The sequence below is a fragment of the Syngnathoides biaculeatus genome, chromosome 15 (genome assembly GCF_019802595.1).
Source record: "Syngnathoides biaculeatus isolate LvHL_M chromosome 15, ASM1980259v1, whole genome shotgun sequence".
Classification (NCBI taxonomy): Eukaryota; Metazoa; Chordata; class Actinopteri; order Syngnathiformes; family Syngnathidae; genus Syngnathoides; species Syngnathoides biaculeatus.
The window spans coordinates 10,401,503-10,424,536 of NC_084654.1; the positions used below are offsets into that span (position 1 = coordinate 10,401,503).

At 40.8% G+C, this 23,034-nt stretch overlaps 1 protein-coding gene and 1 long non-coding RNA gene across 6 annotated transcripts in view; one reads left to right on the forward strand and one right to left on the reverse strand.

The window, feature by feature from the left end:
• Positions 1-723: 723 nt before the first annotated feature.
• Positions 724-11,824, reverse strand: LOC133513085 (uncharacterized). Its single transcript, XR_009798390.1, has 3 exons — positions 11,737-11,824; positions 5,603-5,627; positions 724-1,858 (listed from the first exon to the last, which is right to left on the reverse strand). It is a non-coding gene; the product is annotated as an uncharacterized LOC133513085 (long non-coding RNA).
• A 7-nt stretch (positions 11,825-11,831) lies between these two features.
• The window catches only part of kiz (kizuna centrosomal protein), a 38,030-nt gene continuing 26,827 nt past the window's right edge, over positions 11,832-23,034 (forward strand). For 4 of the 5 annotated variants that reach the window (XR_009798388.1, XM_061843429.1, XM_061843432.1 and 1 more), the window contains exons 1-8: positions 11,832-12,007; positions 12,841-13,003; positions 13,710-13,772; positions 14,973-15,588; positions 15,698-15,887; positions 19,335-19,454; positions 21,560-21,724; positions 22,462-22,606. Coding sequence is in view for 4 of the 5 variants with exons in the window: in XM_061843429.1 (XP_061699413.1) it covers positions 11,934-12,007; positions 12,841-13,003; positions 13,710-13,772; positions 14,973-15,588; positions 15,698-15,887; positions 19,335-19,454; positions 21,560-21,724; positions 22,462-22,606 (1,536 nt within the window). In the remaining variant the exon portion in view is untranslated. The remainder of the gene's footprint in view (positions 12,008-12,840; positions 13,004-13,709; positions 13,773-14,972; positions 15,589-15,697; positions 15,888-19,334; positions 19,455-21,559; positions 21,725-22,461; positions 22,607-23,034) is intronic. The other variant, XM_061843433.1, reaches the window with a different exon arrangement.

Consider the following 23,034-nt stretch of genomic DNA (forward strand, 5'->3'; position numbering starts at 1 on the left):
AAAAAAGGTGGAAAATAGCCTGCCGCTCATTAGCATGCAGTGCCTGCCTGTTCATTTGCTTGCTGCGAATGAAAGTTCTGACACTCAGCGCCTTGTGCAATGCGAGAACAGTCCTCTTCAGACTGCCTCGTGTCCTTACTGCTGCAGAAAGGTCATCGGCAGAGGTATGTGCTCACCAACCTGGCTCACTGCTCTTCTCTGTCCCACCAGGGAGAAGGGTTAGTTGAGGGTATTGATTCAGGGAGAATCTCATTACCTGCTGAATCAACATATTATTGCCATGTTTCACCCAGCCGAATTGTTTACAAGTGTCTTTAGCACGGGCAAAAGCCTACCCTCATGGGGCATGACTGCATTCATCAGAGTCTGACCTGGGTGATTATGTGTTATCTGATATGCTGCTTGCTGGCTTGGCCCAATGAGCAGGGCCAGTGGCCTGCATTGGCTTGGGCTCATTACAATCTCTCTCTTTTTCGTTCCCCCTCGATCACTTCGCCTTTGCCCGTGCTCCCTATGAATGTCTCCATTAGCCTGCCGATGTGTAAATTGTTTTCACCTGCACTGCAGGCAGATGGGGAGCAGTGTCTCTGTCGTGATTTCCTATGCATGAGCTGTCTAATCAGTCCAAGAGTAACATGATTCCCTTGCTCCTCGCTGGAAAAAAGGTGAGCTTGTGCGAACATGCACACATACATAACCTCATCACTCACATTTTGGAATCAATATGCATGATACGGTGTGGGGATATTGGCGCGGCGATGGTGGTGATAGGGTTCATTATATGAGTTCGCCTTACAACACTGCGATGGCTTAATACAGAGGAGAGAGCTTGGGCCTGAGCTGATCCTTGCCTCTACTGATTCCATTTTCATTTCAAATTGAGGGATAATTTGACCTGGAAGACTAAACCCACATAAGCGCAATGACATCCAGCAGCAGTGTCAACCGAGTGTGACCCTTGGAAGAAAAGTGAGAGGATGCCCCTCACACAAACAAACAAAGCATCCCCCGATACCTTAATGTGTATGTGATGTGACCTGTGAGCTTTTCTTCGAGAATGGGGTCAAATGGGGCAGCCGGGCCCTATGGGTGCAGGGAAAGGTGCTCATATAATGAGATGTTTATCGTGGGCAACATCCCCTTTGCTCAAACGAGCAAAATGTGACAAGGTGTCACGGACCAACGGTGCATGAGCGGAACCAAATGTAGGACTCCAAGACAAGGACATGATGTTTAGTGGGTTTTATTATAAACGACACTTGCGCACGACAACACAGTCCAAGAAGGCAGTATCCAAAACACAAGAAACAATGTCCAATAACTATGAGTCAACTAAAGAGCATAACCAAAGCGTGACTGGGCTATAATAATGCAGTGGCAGAGTAATCCTGAATGCTTAAATACATAGTCTAATCACAGTGTCACATGTGAAGCAGCTGTGACTGGCGACAGTGTCATAGATGAAACCGCTCAGAGCGGTGGCCGGACCACGGCCAAGAGGGGCTTGGTCCGGCCTTGCTCGTGACACAAGGCAGTTGTATTGCGTTTAAGACAATTTAATCACACACACCACAATACAACACAGACACGATAAAACAACTAACACTACATAGAAGTTCAAAGGCCAAAAGGCGAATAGTCACCAACATTGAATGAATGTTCCCAAACAGGCCAATGTTCTTTCCAGCGAATAGTCCAAGTGAATGAATGTTCCACAAATGTTCAAAGATGAAGGGCATAAGGCGTCCGTGTACTTGTTCCAAGCAGCGATGTGGTGTGAAGAAGACCAATTAACGGTCTTTCTCGTTCTTATACAGGCACTCCTTGGAACATTCCAGAATTCCGCATCACAAAAGACCTGCAACATAAGAACTTAAAAGTATGAAAGGAAAATAAAGAGAATAAAGAATAAAAATACACACATATGCAGACATACATACATACAGGAAGTCATCCAAGGAAAGAGATTAGCGAAGAAGAAGTGGGACATGAAGAGGACTGAGGAGAGGCGGAAGGAATACATTGAGATGCGACGTAGGGCAAAAGGAGAGGTGGTGAAGACTAAACAAGAGGGCTGTGACGACATCTACACCAGGTTAGATACGAAAGAAGGAGAAAAGGATCTCCACAGGTTGGCCAGACAGACGGTCACAGAGATGGGAAGGATGTGCAGCAAGTAAAGCTGATTAAGGATAGCGATGGAAATATGTTGATTGGTCTCAGTAGATGGAAAGAATACTTTGAGAAGTTAATGAATGAAGAAAATGGGAGAGAAGGTAGAGTAGAAGAAGCGTGAATGACCAGGAAGCGGCAATGATTAGTAAGGGGGAAGTTAGAAAGGCACTGAACAGAATGAAAAATGGAAAGACAGTTGGTCCTGATGACATACCAGTGGAGGTATGGAAGCAATTTGGAGAGGTGGCTGTGGAGTTTTTGACCAACTCATTCAATAGACTACAAGCGGGAGAGAAAATGCCAGAAGAATGGAGGAAAAGTGTGCTAGTCCACATTTTTAAGACCAAAGGCGATGTTCAGCGCTGTGGGAATTATAGAGGAATAAAGATGATGAACTACACAATGAAGCTATGGAAAAGAGTAGTGGAGGCTAGACTTAAGAGAGAAGTAAGTATCTGCAAGCAACAGTATGGTTTAATGCGTAGAAAGAGTACCACAGATGCATTTAGTTGTCTTGAGGATGCTTGTGCAAAAGTACAGAGGAGGTCAGAAGGAGCTACATTGTGGTTTTGTAGACCGAGAGAAAGCCCATGACAGAGTACCAAGAGAGGAACTGTGGTACTACATGCGCAAGTCTGGTGTGGTAGAGAAATATGTTAGAATAGTACAGGACATGTATGAGGGAAGCAGAGCTTCTGACAGCACTATGCTGGAATCCTGGCCCATTCCTCCTGACAGAACGAATGTAACCGAGTCAGCCTTTCTAGATCTGGCCACATTTTTTCCACAGGATACAGCTTAAGACTTTGTGATGGCCACTCTAGGACATCGACTTTGTTATCTTCAAGCCAAGTTTTAACCATTTTAGCAGTATGCTTCCGGTGACCTAATCAGTCTTCCACCATTTATCCGTGTAGTATTTTGTCAAACTAAATTGTTGAGAATTCTGGAAAGGTGGAATTGTTTGTTGTTTAACGAGGACTATTTGAGTGCAACCAGCAGAGATGCTGTTGATTCATTATCAATGTCTACTGTTCTTCGTACTCAACATGTATATCGTACAAGAGGGCAACTATTACTGGAGAAAAAAAATCCTCATGCGTTGTTATATATTGATTCTGAATTCAATTGGTGAACAAAACGCTATACATGTGCTACATTTTTTTATTTGTTGCAAAGCGTCTAATGTGGTAAAAACTAATTACCACATGTCCAATTTGTATTTTCTCAAATCCATTTTCTAAAAAAAAAATTAGAAAATGTATAAATTGCATATAGTAGATGTCAATAAGTGGAGAAATCTAATCATCCATCTATTCTCTGCACCGCTTGTCCTTACGAGGGCCGTTGGTGTGCAGGAGCCTTTCCCACCAGAGTTCCAGCAAGAGGCGGCCTGCACCCTCAACTGGCTAATACCCAATCACAGGCAACATACTGTATGTATAGACAACTATACACACGTTCACACCTACGGACAATTTCGGCTTTCATCAACCTCCCTTGCGTTAGTCAAATGTGGGACTGAACTGAACAAAACAGAAACTCCAAGAGACACTCCAATGGCACACAAGAAGACTGGATCCCAAATGTGAATCCACAACCACTGAAATGTGAGGTGGATGCGCTGAGCACTCACAACCATTGCACCAAAATGTATCAAAGGCTGACCCGTGCAGAACACACAACTGCAGTATCAGAAGGTGCCTCGCATTAGACAAAAGTCTGTTTAAAACCACATTGAAGCACTTTTCTCTCAGACAAACCTTGAGCCCCCCCTGTTTATTCGAACGCCAAACAACTAACTGCAGCATCCCAGCGCATCCAATTTGTACAGTCATCCTATGCATATAGAATACTGTATAAAACTTTGGAAAATACTGTACACATTAACTCGACAATTACAATGATAATTTGTAGTCTTTTTCTTATCCAACAACCAAAACAAGGCACTTGTGAAACTATGTCAGCTTCAACCCATTCAACTATGAGCTTTCTTTTCCATGAAATTATGAGGGGGATTTGCTGCAGCTTTTCATCCTCTTGATAGCACTTAACTAATTGCTTCCCTCTCATAGACCCAAAACGTCATTAAACATAGACACACGGATAAACTACAGTATATGGACAATGAACACTCTGTCACCAAAATAAAACACTATAGCAACTTCTAGCCCTTTTCAAACTTAACCAAACCAGGTCTGCTATTAGGATCAGCTTTTTTCATCCAGTAAATATATTTTTTATTAAAATATTATATCTACCAATTCCAAGTGCCTACTTAGTGAAGTAATGAAAAATAAAGTACAATTTCTCTTGCTAGAGCTAAAATAAGTGAGCATTGAATGAGTACATCAGACTTGAGCGTCTATGCTGTAATGTAGAATGCATGCTGATAAAAATACAAAAGTACACAGTATGATAAAAGGGAACACTGGCAAAGGAAATGTTCAAAACGTCTTCAATAGTTGCAGAGACTTTTATTAAACGGTGATGTTAAATTACATTAATTACACTGAAAACTGTCCATAACAGGCAACAACGTACATTTCATCTTACAGTAGCTAATAATACAAAATTTGCAATCACCCCCAAAAAGGCCTCAAAGCATATATGCGAGTAGTGAAGGCACTGCAATGAAAACAAGACATGGGAGAACAGCCATGTTGAAACCGCAGAGTGAGCCAACTATTTCTTACACAAGGGGGCAGAAGAAAAAGGGAGGGTTGGAAAATGATAATTTCCCATTTTTGTAACCTTGTTATCAAATTATTAACTGCACAGATGTTTCTAACTAGCTAGGGGCTGAACATGAGCTCACCCAGCCAGGCGAACAAAGGTTTGGAGGATTCACTCGGCATGTGCACTGAATATCAATTTTAATTTACTAGCTGTTAATTCTTATTCAAATTGTGACCTCTCTTTAGGCGTATTAATATCCATACACATGCAATCCCTGTCCTCAGAGAATTGGCAGAGAAAATGTGTCTCCAAAACTAAAAATAAGCAGTAAAATGTTATTAGAACAGCCGATCGCCGTAAAAATAAATAAGAAATCATTTCACTTCTTTCACGTCTTGGTTTGGTTAAATTAATTGTGGGAAAATTACAGTCTGATATTCTACAAAATAATATAAAATTTGTTTTTTAAAAAAAATTAACACCTTGCACCGTGGGCTGTTAATTTGTCTTGACGATACAATAGGCGGCGGTTTTATTGTAAATGTTGTTCAAATTGAATCATTAACTCATAAATTATCATTTTAGTCACTGATTAAATGATTAGTATTGCCCCAAAATATTCCATTTTATTATGACAGTTTAATTCAGTTTCTTTTTCTAATATCTACTTGGGACATTCTTTGGTACTAAGGGTTGCACTGCAAATAAAAAGATGGCAAAGATGACGATGATGAGGTTTCAATCTTACCGGCGCATCTTGAGGGATTTCCTGCCTGAAAGAAGAGGAGATGATTAAACCATTCAAGGCTAGTATGAAAAAGGAAAGTACAGTGCGTAATGCAGGAACAACAGACATCTGATGAATCATACAATATAAGTATATGCCTTTATTTATTTTTTTTTGGAACTTGTGTCTGCAATGTTACTTGAGTGTATTGCAATAGAACTCAACATTGATTTATGGTGTGGGATTTCAGGGGGTTGCATATCAGTACTTTACAAATAAGGAAACATTAGATCATGTTAACCTCTCTTTTAAAGACCCAGGCACTATTCCGCAATCAGATGAGTAAATGTAAGAATTTATAAGACAGTGATTTTGCTTTCAACATACTGTAACTTAATTGTAAATTTGTAATGCATGAAACTTCACATGTCCACTCTTTCATTCACTATTTGGACAAGCATTGTCCCTGATCAGAAGGTGAAGGCGGAATATTGGAAGATTGGTCATCATTCCATATACAACCCACACAAAGAAGTGTTACACATTTCGTTTCATTCACAGCACCCGCCTCACCCGCAAAGCCCTCCGCATAGCGGGAGATGCCATGCATCCATCTCACAGCTTCTTCAGTCTGATGGCATCAGGGAGGAGACTGTGGAGTCTGTGGGCTAGGACCAACCGACTTAAAGATTATTTTTATTCATAAGGCTGTCAGACATCTGAACTCTGCCCACTTGGCCCCCTCTACCTCACTTGTCCTTTGCCCACCTAAACTCTGAAACCCACACACACGTGCATGCACACACATACCCACACAGCCTTCTTATTTGTAAATGTCTATGTGCCTTGACAGTATGACATATCTCCTAATCTTTGATATTTACCCATTTACATAATAGTTTTTATACTGTACACACCATAGAGTCATTTAGCTTATTTATACTTTGTGTATTTATATGTATTGTTTTTCACCTTTTCTGTAGCACCGTGTGTCTGTGAATACCATATTTTCCATCATCTGTGTTGTAGGGTTGACAATAAAAGTACCTTGTTCTTCTATTTTCATCAGATGGTCATTTAAAGTCAGCTACAGGAAACACTTCACAACATGATCTGATACGTTTCACTGCATATCTCGCTGGCAGATGGATAAAAATGCTACAATATCTACATTGCATTAATTGTCATATGAACCTCCAGCAAAATTATTGAACACCACTGAGCTTAGCTGGAACAGTAGTGCTGCAAGTCCAATTTTCTTCATGGCTTTCAAAGTGCCCCCATTCACCTCTCAACAGCGCAAACAAAAAAACCAGCAACAATATCAATTATACATGCGGGAGGCAAACAAGGGGATTTATTTCACAACAAATGGGCTCAGAGAGGAACCCTGAATCTGGATGATTAGCATAAGAAAAGGACAACAAAACTACCCAATTCAATAGCTAAAGAGCAATTTGTCTGAACTGAAATTGGTGAATTGGCTTGATGAGGGTTTGAAACTTGGAGGATCTGTCAAATTTTGAATCCCATGAAGGAATGAGAAAAAATACATATTGCTGTGGTTAAAATGCAACATTGGGACACCTGTCAATGGTGAACTTTGATAATGTAAGATGAGATGACGTGATAATTCTTCGACCATCCAAGCTAATGAAACATATGTATCTGATGGAAAGAGAAGCTTATCAAATGAATTATTTGATGGTTGGTATTTAGACCAGTCAGTGTGCTGACTGAAGTTGAAGTAATATGGCAATATACAACAAAAAATTGCTTGCAAAATGCGTTGCTACATATAGCAATATTATTTAGGACACCTGACAAGGGATGCGGCACAGTGGGCTGCTGGTTAGCACACTCACATCACAGTTCTGGGGACCAGGGTTCAAATCCCGGCCACTTGTGTGGAGTTTTAATGTTCTCCCCAATGTTGTGTGTTTTCTCGAGGTACACTGGTTTCTTCCCACATCCCAAAAGCATACATGGTAGGCTGATTGAAGTGTGAAAGTTTCCATGTGCGCAGTGACTGGCTGGTGACTACTTCAGGGTGGACCAAGGCTCACACGCGAAGATAGGTGTGATAGGTTCCAGATATAATGCCATCTATTTTCTTGTCTGTGTGAATGCAAAACGGGTACCACAGCCTGGCACATTATATCACAGGTCTTGTTGGTGTATTGCAACACCATAATTAGTCTCATTCCAGTGGAATTAATGGTAAAGACAGCCTGACTGATTGTGAAGGACCATTTGTAAAAGAACAAAAACATAACTCTTGAAGGGAGAGTTAAAAAAAAAAACAAAAAGATATTTTGTCATATGTACTGTAAGTTAAAGTTGCCTGTATGACCTGACAGTAGACATCTGTGGCCTCATGTACTACCTCTACCTTAATTTTCATAGTATTTTACAACTGCAACAATAACCAATCAGAGATTGTAGCGACATGGCCAAACACTCTCCTCAGTAATATCTTATGTACACACACACACTTGTATACACGCACACAAACACACAAACTGACATAAGCAGCCTTGCCAGATGAGCACTACAGTTTTTCTGCCATATTATTTAACTGTTAATGACTTCACAGCTCTTGCACAATACCAAAAAAATCTGGGTTAAAAAAAAATATATATATATTGTTGCACATTATTCGAGCCCCCGTACCTCAGTGGTTAGAGCACTGGTTTGGTAAACCAGGGGTTGTGGGTTCGTATCCCACTGGGGCCTCCACTCCATGAGAAGGGTTGCGTCGTAAAAATTGTGCCAAACATATGTGCGTTCTTCTGAGATGACACACTGTGGTGACCCCGAAAGGGACAAGCTGAAAGAAACGTACTTACTTTTTTACATTATTAAAACAAAATGTTTTTGTGAACATACATGTCATGTTTTGTTTCAGTTACATTACAAAGTTACATTTGGAAGAAAATATTTACTTCCTCCATCTGCGATGCTTCCAGTCCCACCAATTTTCTACTTCTTCTCTTAAAGGGAAAATCCAGTGGTTTGCATTAACAATGCGTCCAATAGGTCATGTAATATGTACTCTATCGACAACTACGAATTTTCAGGGGCTCTGCCATTTTCACGGGTCACATGGCCTACGTGGGCGTATGTGACGTGTTATGTGCCGTTCCAAACCCTCAATTACATGGGACACCATTATGCCCAGTGCTAATTTCTCGGATTTATCCTCATCTTATGAAGAAATAGCAGTACTGGTTGATCGGGAAGACGGAGGATTACTTCCATACAGATTTGAATCTGTGGCTGTAAATAATGCTGCCAAGCGGCAGAGCCGTGAGCTCGCTCCCCCGCGATCGAGCTCCACCGCTCGGCTGTAAATAATGTTGAATATTCGGATGGTTCTTCATACGAAATCACGCGGAGTCTGACGAGCTCCTGGCTCGGCGCGGAGTGAGCTCACGGCTCCGCCACTTGGTGGCGCAAGCTCTTCGGCCGAGCGAGCTCACGGGTTGGCCGCCCTGGAGGGAAGTATTCCCCCGTCTTCCCAATCAACCAATACTGCTATTTCTTAATCAGATGAGGATAAATGCGAGAAATCAGCGGTGGGCAAGCGGTGGGCATAATGGTGTCCCATGTATTTGAGCATTTGGAACGGAACGTAACACGTCACATACGCCCACGTAGGTCATGTGACTCGCGAAAATGGCAGCGCCCCTGAAAATTCGGAATTGTCGATAAAAATCTTCTCAAAACGCCTATTAAGTCAATCCCGGACCCGCTTCTGTGGAGTTTGCATGTTCTCCCCGTGCCTGCGTGGGTTTCCTCCGGGCACTCCGGTTTCCTCCCACATTCCAAAAAAGTTGCAACATGAATTGGACACTATAAATTGCCCTTAGATGTGATTATGAGTGTGGCTGTTTGTCTCAATGTGCCCTGCGATTGCCTGGCAACCAGTTCAGGGTATACCCCGCCTCCTGCCTGTTGACAGCTGGGATAGGCTCCAGCACTCCCTGCGACCCTCGTGAGGATAAGCGGTGAAGTATATGGATGGATGGATGGATTTAACATCACATTGTCAAGATAGAGTACATATTACATGACGTATTAGATACATTGTTAATGCAAACCACTGGATTTCCCCTTTAACTATGGCTGTCTGAAATCAGTCCCTAACCACTATACAGCTGTTACACCACTTTCTAGTGGTGTCCGAATGCTTAGTGAGAAAGAATGGCGTGACTTGATGGTTCGCAGTTTGAGGGAGGGAATTTTTCATAAAAATGTAACTCTTCAACAAACCTTCGATAGTTGCCGTTTTTATAGCAATGCACAGTATTTCCTTTTAATCTGTTTTTTTTCCAACCCATTGCAAAAACCTACTTATTAATGTGCGACAGCTGTGATGTCATAAACAGACCACTGTGTAGTATCCTAAACCTGTTATGAATGAGCTACAAGGCGAATAGGGAGTGACTGAACCCTTCCGGACACAAGCCTTTAATCATTAAGCATTCGTAGACCACTGGAAAACAGCATAACCACTATATAGCCGTGCACTATGAAGTGGTAAGTGAGCAAATTTTGATCCAATGTGCACAGTCACAATGTACTTGTGAAGTACAGTACATGGAAGATAAAAAAAAGTGTTTATGTTTTGTGGTGCAGTAAACTGAAAACGGTTGCATACTTTGAATGGGCTGAGCCCATGATGTAACTTTGGAAACTACCCTTCGAAAATTTAATTGAACTTTATCGACCTTGAAAAAGACCCTATGGCAGACGACCTAAAATAGGAGTAGCCTTGCCACTAATGGTTAATAGTAATCATAGTATTGAGCTTCTTCTTCTTTTCCTTTCGGCTTGTCCCGTTAGGGGTCGCCACATCATGTCATCTTTTGCCATCTTAGCCTATCTCCTCCATCTTCCTCTCTAACCCCAACTGCCCTCATGTCTTCCCTCACCACATCCATAAACCTTCTCTTTGGTCTTCCTCTCGCTCTTTTGCCTGGCAGCTCCATCCTCAGCACCCTACTACCAATATACTCACTCTCTCGCCTCTGAACATGTCCAAACCATCGAAGTCTCCTCTCTTAAACCTTGTCAGCAAAACATCCAACTTTGGCTGTCCCTCTAAACAGCTCATTTCTAATCCTATCCAAACTGGTCACTCTGAGCGAGAACCTCAAAATCTTTTATAGTATTGATAATCATTATTAATATTATTTCATTTATTCAATACATCATAAAGTCTAGTCTAAAAAAAGCACAAAGCTTTTGTAACTGTATAAACACAATGAGTTTTTCATCTCTGAGGAAAGGAATATTAAAAACATTTTTGGGCATACGAAAAGAAAAATCCACAAGAAAAAAAACACAAAAAAATAGAAAGCAAATTTTAGATCCAAATCAAACAACTTGCAGAAGAAAATGCAATAATTCTGACAGACTAACTTAGGAACCAACATTAAAATGCTAAACAACTCGATTGCATATTAGCCAAAAAAGAGACAACTGCAAAGATGCACTAAGTTTGAGCACAATAATTATTTGGGAAATTTTTGCTTCAACGTAACGAAGAAGAAACTATTACAACCATAAAAGATTAAAATGGCAAACTTAATCAATCACCACAGGATATTAAAGTTATGGTCTACAAGCGGAACGGAAAAGAATAAGTCTACAATTAGTTAGACAGTTGCTTACATTCTTAGCACAATAAACATCAGCATGTCTTCAACTGCTATTTCATAAAGTATGTCACGGTTGCAGATCAAGCAATACCTGGTCATGAGAGTAAATTACAGATGGAGCTGGGTAGTGGTTCAGTCCATAGATACAAAACAAAACGCCTGTAATTTGTAGCTTTTCCTATAACCAACGTGCCTACGTTGCGGCCATGTTGAAAAGGTCGATGTGCCCTTGAAAGGCAATGCACGGACATTGAAAATAAGTAATAACGTGCTCATTTTTCCAACCGATTTTCACGAGGCTTTTTTTTTGTCAGTGCCAATGCGTGTGCTATTAAAACATAACATTTTATTCAAAATAACCACGTTATTTTATAGATTTGATAACAAATTCATAGCGTAGGCGAGGGCAAATTTTAGTTGGGCTCTAGACCATCCAAAATTGGGCTGTCCTCGCCAGTGACAAGAACAATAAAAAGAACAATTTCTTACCAATCAATCTGATTAGTTGCTACACGGCCATTTTGCAATCTCGCGCCTCCAGCTACCATCACGTGATTTTCATATTCATGAGCAAAGGCTTCTGGGAAACGGTGCCCATAGCAACCATTGTAAATATCAACGTCCCTCCTCTTGCTAGTCGCGCCTCTTTCTCGGCAGCAAAGAAAGGTGTGTGAAAGTTGAAATAAATGTCCGTCATGGCGCGCGTAGAGGACAAATACTTAGAGAGGATATCGTCCATTCAACAGAGCATCCATCAACGGTAAGGAGGCTTTCGGTTTTTTTCCTTTATTTGAACCACATTGCCTTTTGCCTCCGACAAAACTGTTAGCTAGCTATTGGCTAAGATATCATGAGGTTGGCGAACTGACGTGGAATTCCAGAAAGTGCACATTTGGGGATGGAGTTCAAAATAGGAGTCTGTCGTAAATTCCAACATGGTAGTCGTGGTGGCTCTTGCAAAAACCTCGTCAAACGTCTCTATTGAGCACGTGTCGCATGTACACGTCGCGCAGTCTTAAAGCGCACGCGCAACACCTTAGTTTGGTTTAGCACGAGCACAAATAATTGGCAAATTATTTCTCACAAATCACGTAGATGTTCTCGTCACGGTGTTCAAGATGGTAGCAGCGCTTAGTTGACTCTCATGAGCGTGTGTGTGTGCGCGCGCGCTGGCGAGGGGCGCGATTACAGAGAAACAAAGGCTGCCTTCGAAAAAGGAGCTGTTTGTCTACAGCAGTTAGAGAACGATGGGCGCTGAATGTGTCTTGAAATATTTTAATAATGTGCAATAGTCATTAGCAGTATTATGTTTAGTCATTTATCGTCTTAGATGGGAAATATGTGCTTGGAATACATATTCAGCCATTACGCTGTAGTGCATGTACTGTAAACTGTAAACTATTTTGCATAGTAAAGTGATTTTCATGAATAATGATATGCTAGGGCATAACTATAAAACTTGGTTGAAAATGAAATATTAATTTTTAACATCTTGTGCCTAACCTTTTTTTTTAAAAAAAATATTTTCAGCTTTGCTCTTATTTTTGACAAGAATTCTTGATAATAAAAAAAATAGCTCTTCTGTGCCTTCAGCTCTCAGATAAAAGGTTCCAAACTGCACGGTTATCTCAAGAAAATCTGTGTCAGGGAGGCCCAAGCCAAAATGAGAAACCTTGAGCTTTTGAGAGATGTGGAGTGCCTTCAAATTAAGATGCAACAATACAACCCTAGCCTTTTCTCTTTACAACAACAAAAGGTAATCACACACATAAACATTTTTTTATTTCGTCAATGTGGGATAACAAGTTCTATCCATTTCTAGATTAATCATTTTATGTCGACATTTGCTGTTTTTAATGCTGTATGTGAGAAACGTCTTTTAAAATAATGATCATTATCTTTAATGTATACACTTTAAAAACCAAAACACCTCCTACTTGACTATTACTGGTATTTTTTAGTATTTTAAAAGATGCCATGTTCACACATGAAAGCAGTTTTATTCACAGTAGCCTTCACATCATTTAAACAGGGGTTGTAATATTTGCATTGTTTCCAACAGTAATGGTATACCTTAAACACTCAAAATGTGCAATTTATCACAACAACTAAATGAACGAGCGGGGGAAACAATGAGGCAGTCAGATTATTGCTTAAAACTCAACAACGGTACTTGACAATTTAATATCAAATTAACAAAATTGGCTAATTATGACTCACAGAGTTAATTGGCCAATATAGAGACTGTGAAGTGCTCCAGAGGTTTAGTCCTGCTCCCCCATCAGGCAGTTGGTTTATTTCCTCTTAATGTTTTATGAGCACCACATTTGTTATTTGGTGTGCTTTTTGTTTTGTTTTATCAGATTCCTTCCTCAAATACATCCTTTATTGTTTTGACTGGAAATCAGTGTTGAATGTTGAAGTTGACTCTATCTCTCTGGCTGTCAAAATCTCTCTTTCAGGTTGAATTTTCCACTAAAATATATAGGTTTATGGAAGAATCGAAGACAACAGGGAACTCAAAGGTATGATTAATTTCACGCCTTATCTTTCCCACTAATAGAAAAAAAAATGCAAAGGAATATATAACATTATGACCTTTGATTTTGTCAACCCAATCTTGTTCATTATGCATAAATCTTATTTTACTTGTCAAGGTCCCTGTAATTCTCTCTATTTTTAAGATTTTTTAATGTTTACAACATTTACCATTTAATTCTGGGTAAATCTGCCACATTTAAACTGTGCGTCTGTAATAGCACAGGTGTCTAATCCTTGCCGGTGCATCTGCATGGGCAGTGTAGTTCAAGCCCATAGCTGCTTTCTCCTTTCACTTAAAGCAGTTAAAGCTCTTTTAGATGAAATGTCTAAGACATCTCATAATAACTTGGAGCATGCTGTCTCGAGCAGTCACTTGTAACTGCGTGCAAACCCACCCCCCTCCTCAGTCTGTCGATATTGTAATGAGCAAAATGGTACCGTACCTCCATTATGCATACAAGCCATTGGCTGGCAGTGTGCATGTCCCTCAGGCTGCAGCATTCATTAAGGGAAGCTTACCGGGCTGAAAGCTGGAGACAGATGATAACGGGATATGATTTTCATATTTAATACTTTCCTTGGAAGAGCACACGCGTGCTGCAGATTGATAGAAGAATCAATTGCTACTTTAGTGAGACACTTTCTACTTTGCCCTGCAGCTACCGATGGAATCACTCAGCCAAGAAATTAACTTTTCCTCTTTTTTATACTTACTTTGTGGATCTGCTGGGTGGGCTGCATGGTTTACAGTGAATGTTATTAAGCAGCTAACTGTTTGGTATTTAAGACGCTTATCAGAAAAGAAACAGAAGCTATGTATTTTTTTTTTTGTTATTGTGTTTGGAGGGAGGGTTTTTTTGCCTCCATCGCTCCTCCCTTGGTGACATTGACATGAATCAAAACTTGTGTGAAGGATTTCTAATGCGATTAAAAGTTGAAACATTTATCCTGAGACATTCTTTTGAGAGATGTAGTAGAGAGAATTCTGACCTTGCCGTTAACACGCTACGCTCATTCAAATTATAAAGTGGATGTTTTAACATACTTGAGATGAAAAACTCTCAAAATAGACTTCATTAACTTGAATTAAAAATGAAGTTATTTTGCAACTGTTCTGTTTTAGCTTGAAAAATATACATTTAATAATTCATTGATAGTGTGGGTTTATACATTTATATTTGCAGCTGAAATCTGTACAGGGCGATTGCAAGGACAGCTCCCTGTCTCAGATAGCAAAGGATTTTACAAATGCATCTGCGGTCATCTCAATGGGCTACCAAACCTCCAGAGGGGCCTACCATCCAACTGGCAACACAAGTGTACTCTCACACCAAGCATTGCACTGTTCGCCCAATCGTAGCATGTCCTCATGCGAACGACTACCAAGTGGCCCTTTGAAGGACTTCACAATTGTTAGAGAGGAAGCCACCGCCAACCCAGCACATTTATCGGATGACATTTCAGCTCCAGATCCAGACAATCCTCCCGATGGCCATAATTTGACTGACAAACAGGGGAAAAGGTTGGCGACGCTCCGGTGTGTTCAAACTGCAACGGTGCCTTTTGGAGATGATGATGAACAAGAACCTGAACCTGCAACTCAGGTGACCTTCAGGATTCTCAAGAAGAATCCATCTCTCGGCAGCAACAATAACCCAATGGGGCTGCAGAATCCCCCTGCTGAACACATTAACTCCACTCCGATTGCTCCTGAGACACCTTTAATGGAAAATTCCGCAAGAGGTTTTAGCCATTTAATACCTGAAACAGCCCCTGCAAGAAAATCTGAAGATATCTCAGGTTTGAAAATGTGTTTATCTCTTATTATGTGTACTTTTCCTGCTCCTGTTTGTATTGTGAAAATTTGAAACACGACTCGTAAGTAACTTTCCTCTTTGCTTCCATTCAGGTAGATCTGAAAGTTCCAACTCTAGCACTGATGCCCAGGTGTCGGAAAGCAGTGCAAGCGACTTGTCCATTTCTCTGTCGGAATCTGAGTCAGAGGATGATGAGCCTGAGAGTGAAGCAGTTGCAAGGAATACTGGACCTGATGGAATTTGGCGCAGCCCCGTCTCAACCCTCAAGAACACATCTCACTCGTATGTAACATTGGGTCTTGCAGGCTTTCACAAAATTAAACAAATTTTTTTCATCATACTATATTAATAGTTCAGTGTAGTATTATTTACATTTGAGGAGGTTAAATATAAGGGGCTGGGTTGTTATTCCCCGTGCATATCACGGAGGGCTGTTGATGGTAGGAGCACGTCATTTCAGTGGAGGCTGTCAAAAGAGAATTGTGGGAGTCATGGCCGATATGCAGCCATCCACTGTGTAGCTCAGCAAAGCTACCAGTGGTGGTAGTAACGCATCTTTCAGAGAGAGCTCAGGACCTGCTGCCAACCATATTGGCGTAATCCATGATAATGCTGTAACAGAGCAATTTTCTGCTTGAGAGACCCCAGGAACTCCCCCAGTGGAGGAGGAAATTTGTGGCACCACAGAGTGTTCTGGAGGGTTGGTATGTGGCCAGCACTTACAGACACAAATCCTTAGTGCGATGATGGCCTCTAGTTGAAGAATCATTTTGGATGGCTTTAAAACTACATAGTCCGATGTGAACAAAGCCACATTTCTACCAACTGGTAGAGTTCACTTTAAGTCGCTACTATCCTCTTTAGAAGAGTAAACTCTCTGACCTGCACTGGGCCAGATAATGACAGCTAGTACGTATATAGTGTGACATCATACCATTTCAAAAGGCTGTGCGCCCCCCAAAAAAATAAAAAAAGTATATTACAAGTGTAAGTATATTACTTTTATTAAGTATATTAGTAAAGTATATTACAAGATAAACTTTATTTAAATACAATTCTATTTTATATTTTTTCCAATGACTGTTCCCTCGCTACTCCGCATTTCGCGGCTTCAGTGCTTCACTGGTTTTTCCAAAATATCAATTAAAAAATTAATAAAAAAATAAAAATGAAAAATACAGCAAGATCAGAACCCATATCGCAGAAAGACGCGTTATTTCATGTTACTGTGTGAGAGAGAAGGTTTTCCTGTATGCTAAACAAAGAGATGAGTTGACTCCGAGGCTTTGTACATGCAGCTACATGTCGCGGGCATTCATACAAGGTGCGTGATTGGTTCCTGGCGCAACATCAACCAATGACAGCACTAGTGGATTCACCTCGTGAGCTGATTGGCTGCTCATTGCAGCTTTACTAAGCATCTTCCCTTGTTGTATTTTGCCAGTCTCGTCCATGCTGTTGACTGTGTCGCATACTGTAACTTAGTGTTGTGTTCGCAATAATTTTTTGTTAACCCGATCACTTTATAATTAAAGGTAATTAGGTTTGTTGATTAAAGATTTGAGTTAAAATATGCTCACTTTTTTAATTTTATTCTCAGGTTGTATTGTATATGTAAAGTATACTGTTTACATATTTAAACATTCTGGTACCCACATACATGAAAATTCCAAGGGTGGGGGGCATCCTACTTGGCATTTTTTTTCACCTTTCATAGGAGGTTCTGGTCCCCATTTACCCTGAAAAACGATGGATCACATTCCCATTGTCACATGTAAGTGGCTGTTCTTTTTCAACTAATCAACTGGCTGCTGAGTGTCTCGCTCCTCCCTTTTGCTACCTTCAATTGGTACCCCAAAGGTATCACCCCGAGCAGTTAATCAGTGCCCATCATTGCTTTCAGCAAACTGAATACAAACTTAGCCACATGTACAGTTTCTGCCTATCCATTGCTCTTTTCATCAACATTTTTTTATGATGTACAGAAAGCGGAATTATACAGTGCACCTTGCACCCTTCAAAAAGTAAGATGAAACAAAACAGTCTTTTTTTTTTTCCACATTTCTTGCTGCCAAGTAGAGTTGTTGTTTATTCCCTTTCATAATTGTGTTGCTATTGCTACATTTTAAACAAAAATGGAGTTATTTTCCTTTCAGGAAGTGTAGAATATTTATTTGTGCATGGCAGTTTCTGTGTGGTCTGCTGTACTGTTTATAGCGCAACCTCAATAGATGCCGCAGTTCGCCTGTGTTGGGGCAACAAGGGTGGGGGCCACAGCTTTTATTGTTAACACTGAGTGAGGGCTTGTGTGTATGAGGGGAAAACCACAGGCTTTGATGTAAAGCTCAGAGAGCATCCAGTCTCCAGCCTCTCCCTGTTTTCTTTCTTGTTCTCTGAGGTTAGAGTTTATATCGCTCCCTCCCTTCATCTAGCAGTCAGGGGAAAACAAGCCTGAGCAATTCATTAGATTATCCCATTATATTTTTTCTCCTGCAAGGCCAGGGTGAGTGAGGCTGGATGCCTGAAATATCCTCCAGGTTTCTTCAAGAAGCAGTTGTTCTTAACTTTCCATCCCTGAACTGCATGATGGTTTTGCTCGCTTGCTGACAGGATGTGAAACAATTAAAACTTGACTCTGGTACTGCTTTTTTTCCTCTTAAAATTTTAATTCAACAGACGCCGCAGTTCGCCTGTGTTGAGGTAAATTTTACTCTGGTGCTGTTTATTTTATCTTAAAATTGTAATTCATACATTTAGCTGCATTTTTTTAAAAAATTTTTACAAGCTCTTGAATCCATTCTAACATTGTCGTGGAGCCACTGTTGTACTGTATGCACTGCCAGATTCCTTCCTGACACCAATCACTCTAGTGGTGAGGCTTATCTCACTTCAAAAGGTGCCGTGTACACTGTAGAGCAATATTGCATCACAGAATCTGACCCTTTCTTCCAAGTAAACAGTATGCTGGTGATAATGTCACGTCAGTAAAAAGCAGCATGAAAGCAAAGTTGAAGACCTTGACACTAAAGCTGTTAACACAATAAGAGCGAGGGGGTTTGCAGGAAAACAACAACAATTTCATTCACTTTTTAAATGTCTCAAGGACTTGTTCTGAAGAGTACTAACAAAGTGAAGAAGAGAAAGGTGACTTATTTCAAGGCTCACGCTGATGGTAAGAAATAGGATTTATAACACAGATTGCACACAATAGAAAAATGGAAAATGCCAGAATAATCACAATGTTACCACGACGAAACACGCAAAAAAAATGGGCTGGAGTTGTTAACTGATCTTCCAACAATAAGTCCATTTCACATTGTCATAAATTCTTTTTGGGCCATTTTATGCTGGCGGCCAGAGAATATCTGGGTTGAGGGTTCCCAGAAGGATTCAAAAAGGGCTACCCAGAGCTCAATGCTCTTGAAAGAGATGGATTCACAATATCCATATGCATTAAACATCCATCTCAATTTTTATCTTCACACAAAACCAGATTACCCTCGAACCTCCAATTAAAAAAAGAAACATACCAAGACCCCACACCAAACATTTAGTTTTCTTAGTCCTATTTCATTGTGTGTGACATAGAAATACATGTAATGTGTAAGATAATATAAATGGGGCACATTTTTTTTAGCACTTCCTAGAATGTCATACAAGAATACTTGTTTACGATATTTTATGGAATACAAAATGGATTGTACTGACTGATTGGGCACCATTTTTTAGACTCTCCCTGGAAGGACTCTTCAAGCTTATAAACTCTATTGAGGAGCGTCTCCAGGGTGAACAAACAAGAGTTTATGGAAATTGTTCAATTGATGAAAGACACTTCACTCGAATTATCAGGTAAGTATCTTCAATTGAAATCTGATTTACACTGTATGGTATTTGAATTTTTGACAAAAATATTTTGCTAGCATAGAACCCTTGTGATGTAGTGTCATGGCCATCTATCCATCCATCCTCTGAGCCGCATATCCTCACAAGGGTCGCGGGAGTGCTGGAGCCTATCCCAGCTGTCAACGGGCAGGAGGGGGGATACACCCTGAACTGGTTCCTCGCCAATCGCAGGGCACATTGAGACAAACAGCCGCACTCACAATCACAACTAGGGGGAATTTAGAGTGTCCAATAAATGCTGCTGCTGAAACCGGATTGCCCGGAGAAAACACATGCAGGCACGGGGAGAACATGCAAACTCCACACAGGGAAGGCGGAGATTGAACCCGGGTCCTCAGAACTGTGGGGTCAGCACTTTCCAGCTGTGCCACTGTTCCTCATGGCCATCCTTAGATTTTTATTTTTGAGGTACACAGCTGTCTTGAGGCCTTTTCTCATTGTACTCAGTACAGTGCTGTGTGACTTCGACTAATCCATTCATTGTGTGTGCTGCAGCAGAGCAATGGAGTGCCTGAATTGAAATAGCAAGAAATTTTGACCGAGTTTGAGATCGTCGGGAATGAGATACTGCCCCAAGTGGAGGAGGTCAAACATCTTGGGGTGTTACTCGTGAGGGAGGGAAGAATGGAACCGGAGTTGAAGGAGCTAAGTCGAAAGGCAAAGCTCTCAATTTACTGGTCGATCTACGTTCCGACAGTCACCTATGGTTACAAGCTGTGGGTCATGACTGAAAGAACAAGATCCTGGATACGGGCGGCCGAATTAAGTTTCCTCCGAAGGGCGTCCGGGCTCTCTGGAGTAAGAAGCTTGCTCATCTGGGAGGGGCTCAGTGTAGAGCCACTGCTCCTCTGCATTGAGAAGAGCCAGTTGAGGTGGTTTGGGTATCTGTTTAGGATGCCTCCTAGACACCTCCCAAGTGATGTGTTCCGGGCATGTCCCACCAGGAAGAGATCCCAGGGACGCCCCAGCACACACTTTGGCTTCCTTGGGAACGCCTCTGGATCCCCTCGGAAGAGTGTATTGAAGTGGCTGTTGAGAGGGAAATCCGTGCTTCCCTGCTGCCTCTGCAACCTGACCTTGGATAAGTGGATCAAAGTGGATGGATCGTAAACAAAATGGGGAAATTTTTCAAAACTAAAATATTTTGAAATGGCTTTTCTTTTTTACGGCACATCAGTGGGAAAGGGCATCAAGGTTTTTTCTCTTCAGTCACTTGGCAACCAATGCCAAAAGTGAAAAAAGTTACCACCATGCCACTGTCGTTCCCCTGCCTTACATCATGGGCTTAGTGAATATATTTGATTCTGCTCGGAAAATTCAGTGTACATTTCCAGACCTCAGAACATGTCAAAAACGTCCTGTACAAAAAAAAAATCTTGACATTGTTCTCAATTAATGCACAGCACCCTCAGCCCTCCCAATTTTACAAGAAAATATGGCAACCAGGCACACGGAATTGAATAAATAATGAGGGATTGTATTCAAACTATTTACTTTATTTGCTGATTATTAGAGCTTTGAAGACTGAAATGCTGCTAAGGAATTGAAGGAAAACTCAAGAGACAGAAGGGATATAAAGTGTTAATTTTGTAAAATTCTAAATTTGAGATTTCAGATAAGAAGGATGAAATCAACGCGAAAAAAACAACACAATAAGTGATTTAAAATTGCAGGATACCTCATGGCAAACAAACTGACAAATGTGAACTGAACACTTCATAGTTGATGTCTTGAATGAATCTCTTGTGGCAATTTGGTGCCACTGTCCATTCAACAAATATTAACAAAGTTGTGTGTAAGGTGTCTTTATAAACACCTGTACATGTGATTACTTTTCTCACTTTGTGTTGCTATCTACGTTTCCTGTCTTCAAGTGGCCATTGTGTGTCACAGCTGTTAGCTATGTCTCACTGTAATATGTGTGAAAACCTGGATGTTTATGGTGCATAGCATGACGTGTGTATGAGCTATTACAAGCTGTCAGATTTACTCCATCTACGCCTGACCCACGCTTCTCGGCAATGGATGACTGATCTCTATATATTGGACAGCCTTTGTGACAGTGAAGCGGGCTTGAATGAGGAGGACCTTGAAGCATGCGGCGCCGTGGTGCTTCATGAGCTCCAGAGGTTGTCACTGAGCACAGAGAGGGGTTGCCTGCTACCACATGAGCTAGTGAGTGCACACCCATTCAGCATTGAAGATATGGCAGTCAGGTAAGGGTCCTGCAACCATCCTCCAATATTTGTATCCTGGTTCACTTGACTTGTATTTTGGATGGGAAAAATGATAATGTGTTTAGTTTTGTAACTAATTGTTGTGCGTCATGCTTCTCTAAAACCTTTGAAAACCTTTAAAGAGAAGGAAAGAATAGTATGTATAATAATTGTTAAATTTAAAGTGTATGAAAACACCTTTAGATTTTGCAAAGAAGACAGAAGTGTAGTTGAGGTGTTGACAGCCTGTTTGTTTTTTTTTTAAAACTAGACGATGGGAAAGGAGACAATTTCAGCAGACACTGAAACAGTCATTCAACTCAGTCTATCTCCACACATGTAAAGGTCATTTTTGGTGGCACTCCGTGCTGCAACACAGCACGGGTGAATGTCATGAGTAAATTAAAATGCCCTATCTATGACTTGCAGTCCTTTGGATAATGAGTAGTGCTATACACTGAGCCAAATCCATGCTCCAGACCTTTTTCTGCTATATTTCCAAGAAAGCCAGCCGTCATTGTCCTCCTCTACAGTGCACGTAGATGGCTTTGAATTATTATTTTTGAACTATTGTACTAATTTTATTCCCATTTTTAAACCATGGACTTTATTGTCATGTGTGATGGATCATCATTTAGTTTAAGTTGTTAAATATTAATAAAATGTTAAAATGGAATGTAAGATAGTGCTTATTTATATCTGGCAAAAAATCCAATCACCCCCTGCATTCACCACAGCCTCCCTCCTGATGCCACTCGGCTGTGGGATCGCTGGTTCAAGCACGCCCTTCTGCTCAAGGAGAGCCATGTCCTTAGTACTGAGCGCTTGGTCGAACTGTTTACGCCTCTGCTAGTGGAGCGTCATGCGACATATCACCACCAGGTAGCGTTGAAGTCACACACAGCTGTGCACAAAAGTGTGAGGTGACACTCATCGATTTTGTGCGTGTATGTGTGTGTGTGTTGAAGCTTATTTATTTGGGTGTTTAGTATGGGAGCCCTCTTTGTGTCTGGTGTTTGATGCCAAAGCCTGGATGCCGCCTCATCAGATTGCTCCACATGTTGACCCAGACAAAAGGGAAACCTTGACCCATGTGCTAATGGCAAATTACACTCTCTACTCATCTTCTTTCAACTCGGCAGCATATTCATCTGACAAGCACTCACTTCTTTTTTTTATTTTTTAAATTTGATATACTTCCCAAAAGTGAATCCGTTGGCTGGTCCAAATTAATGGGAAAACTGTCTTTAATTACCAGTTAATATGGAATTTTTTTATATACTTTGAAACTTGAACTTTTGACTCTACAA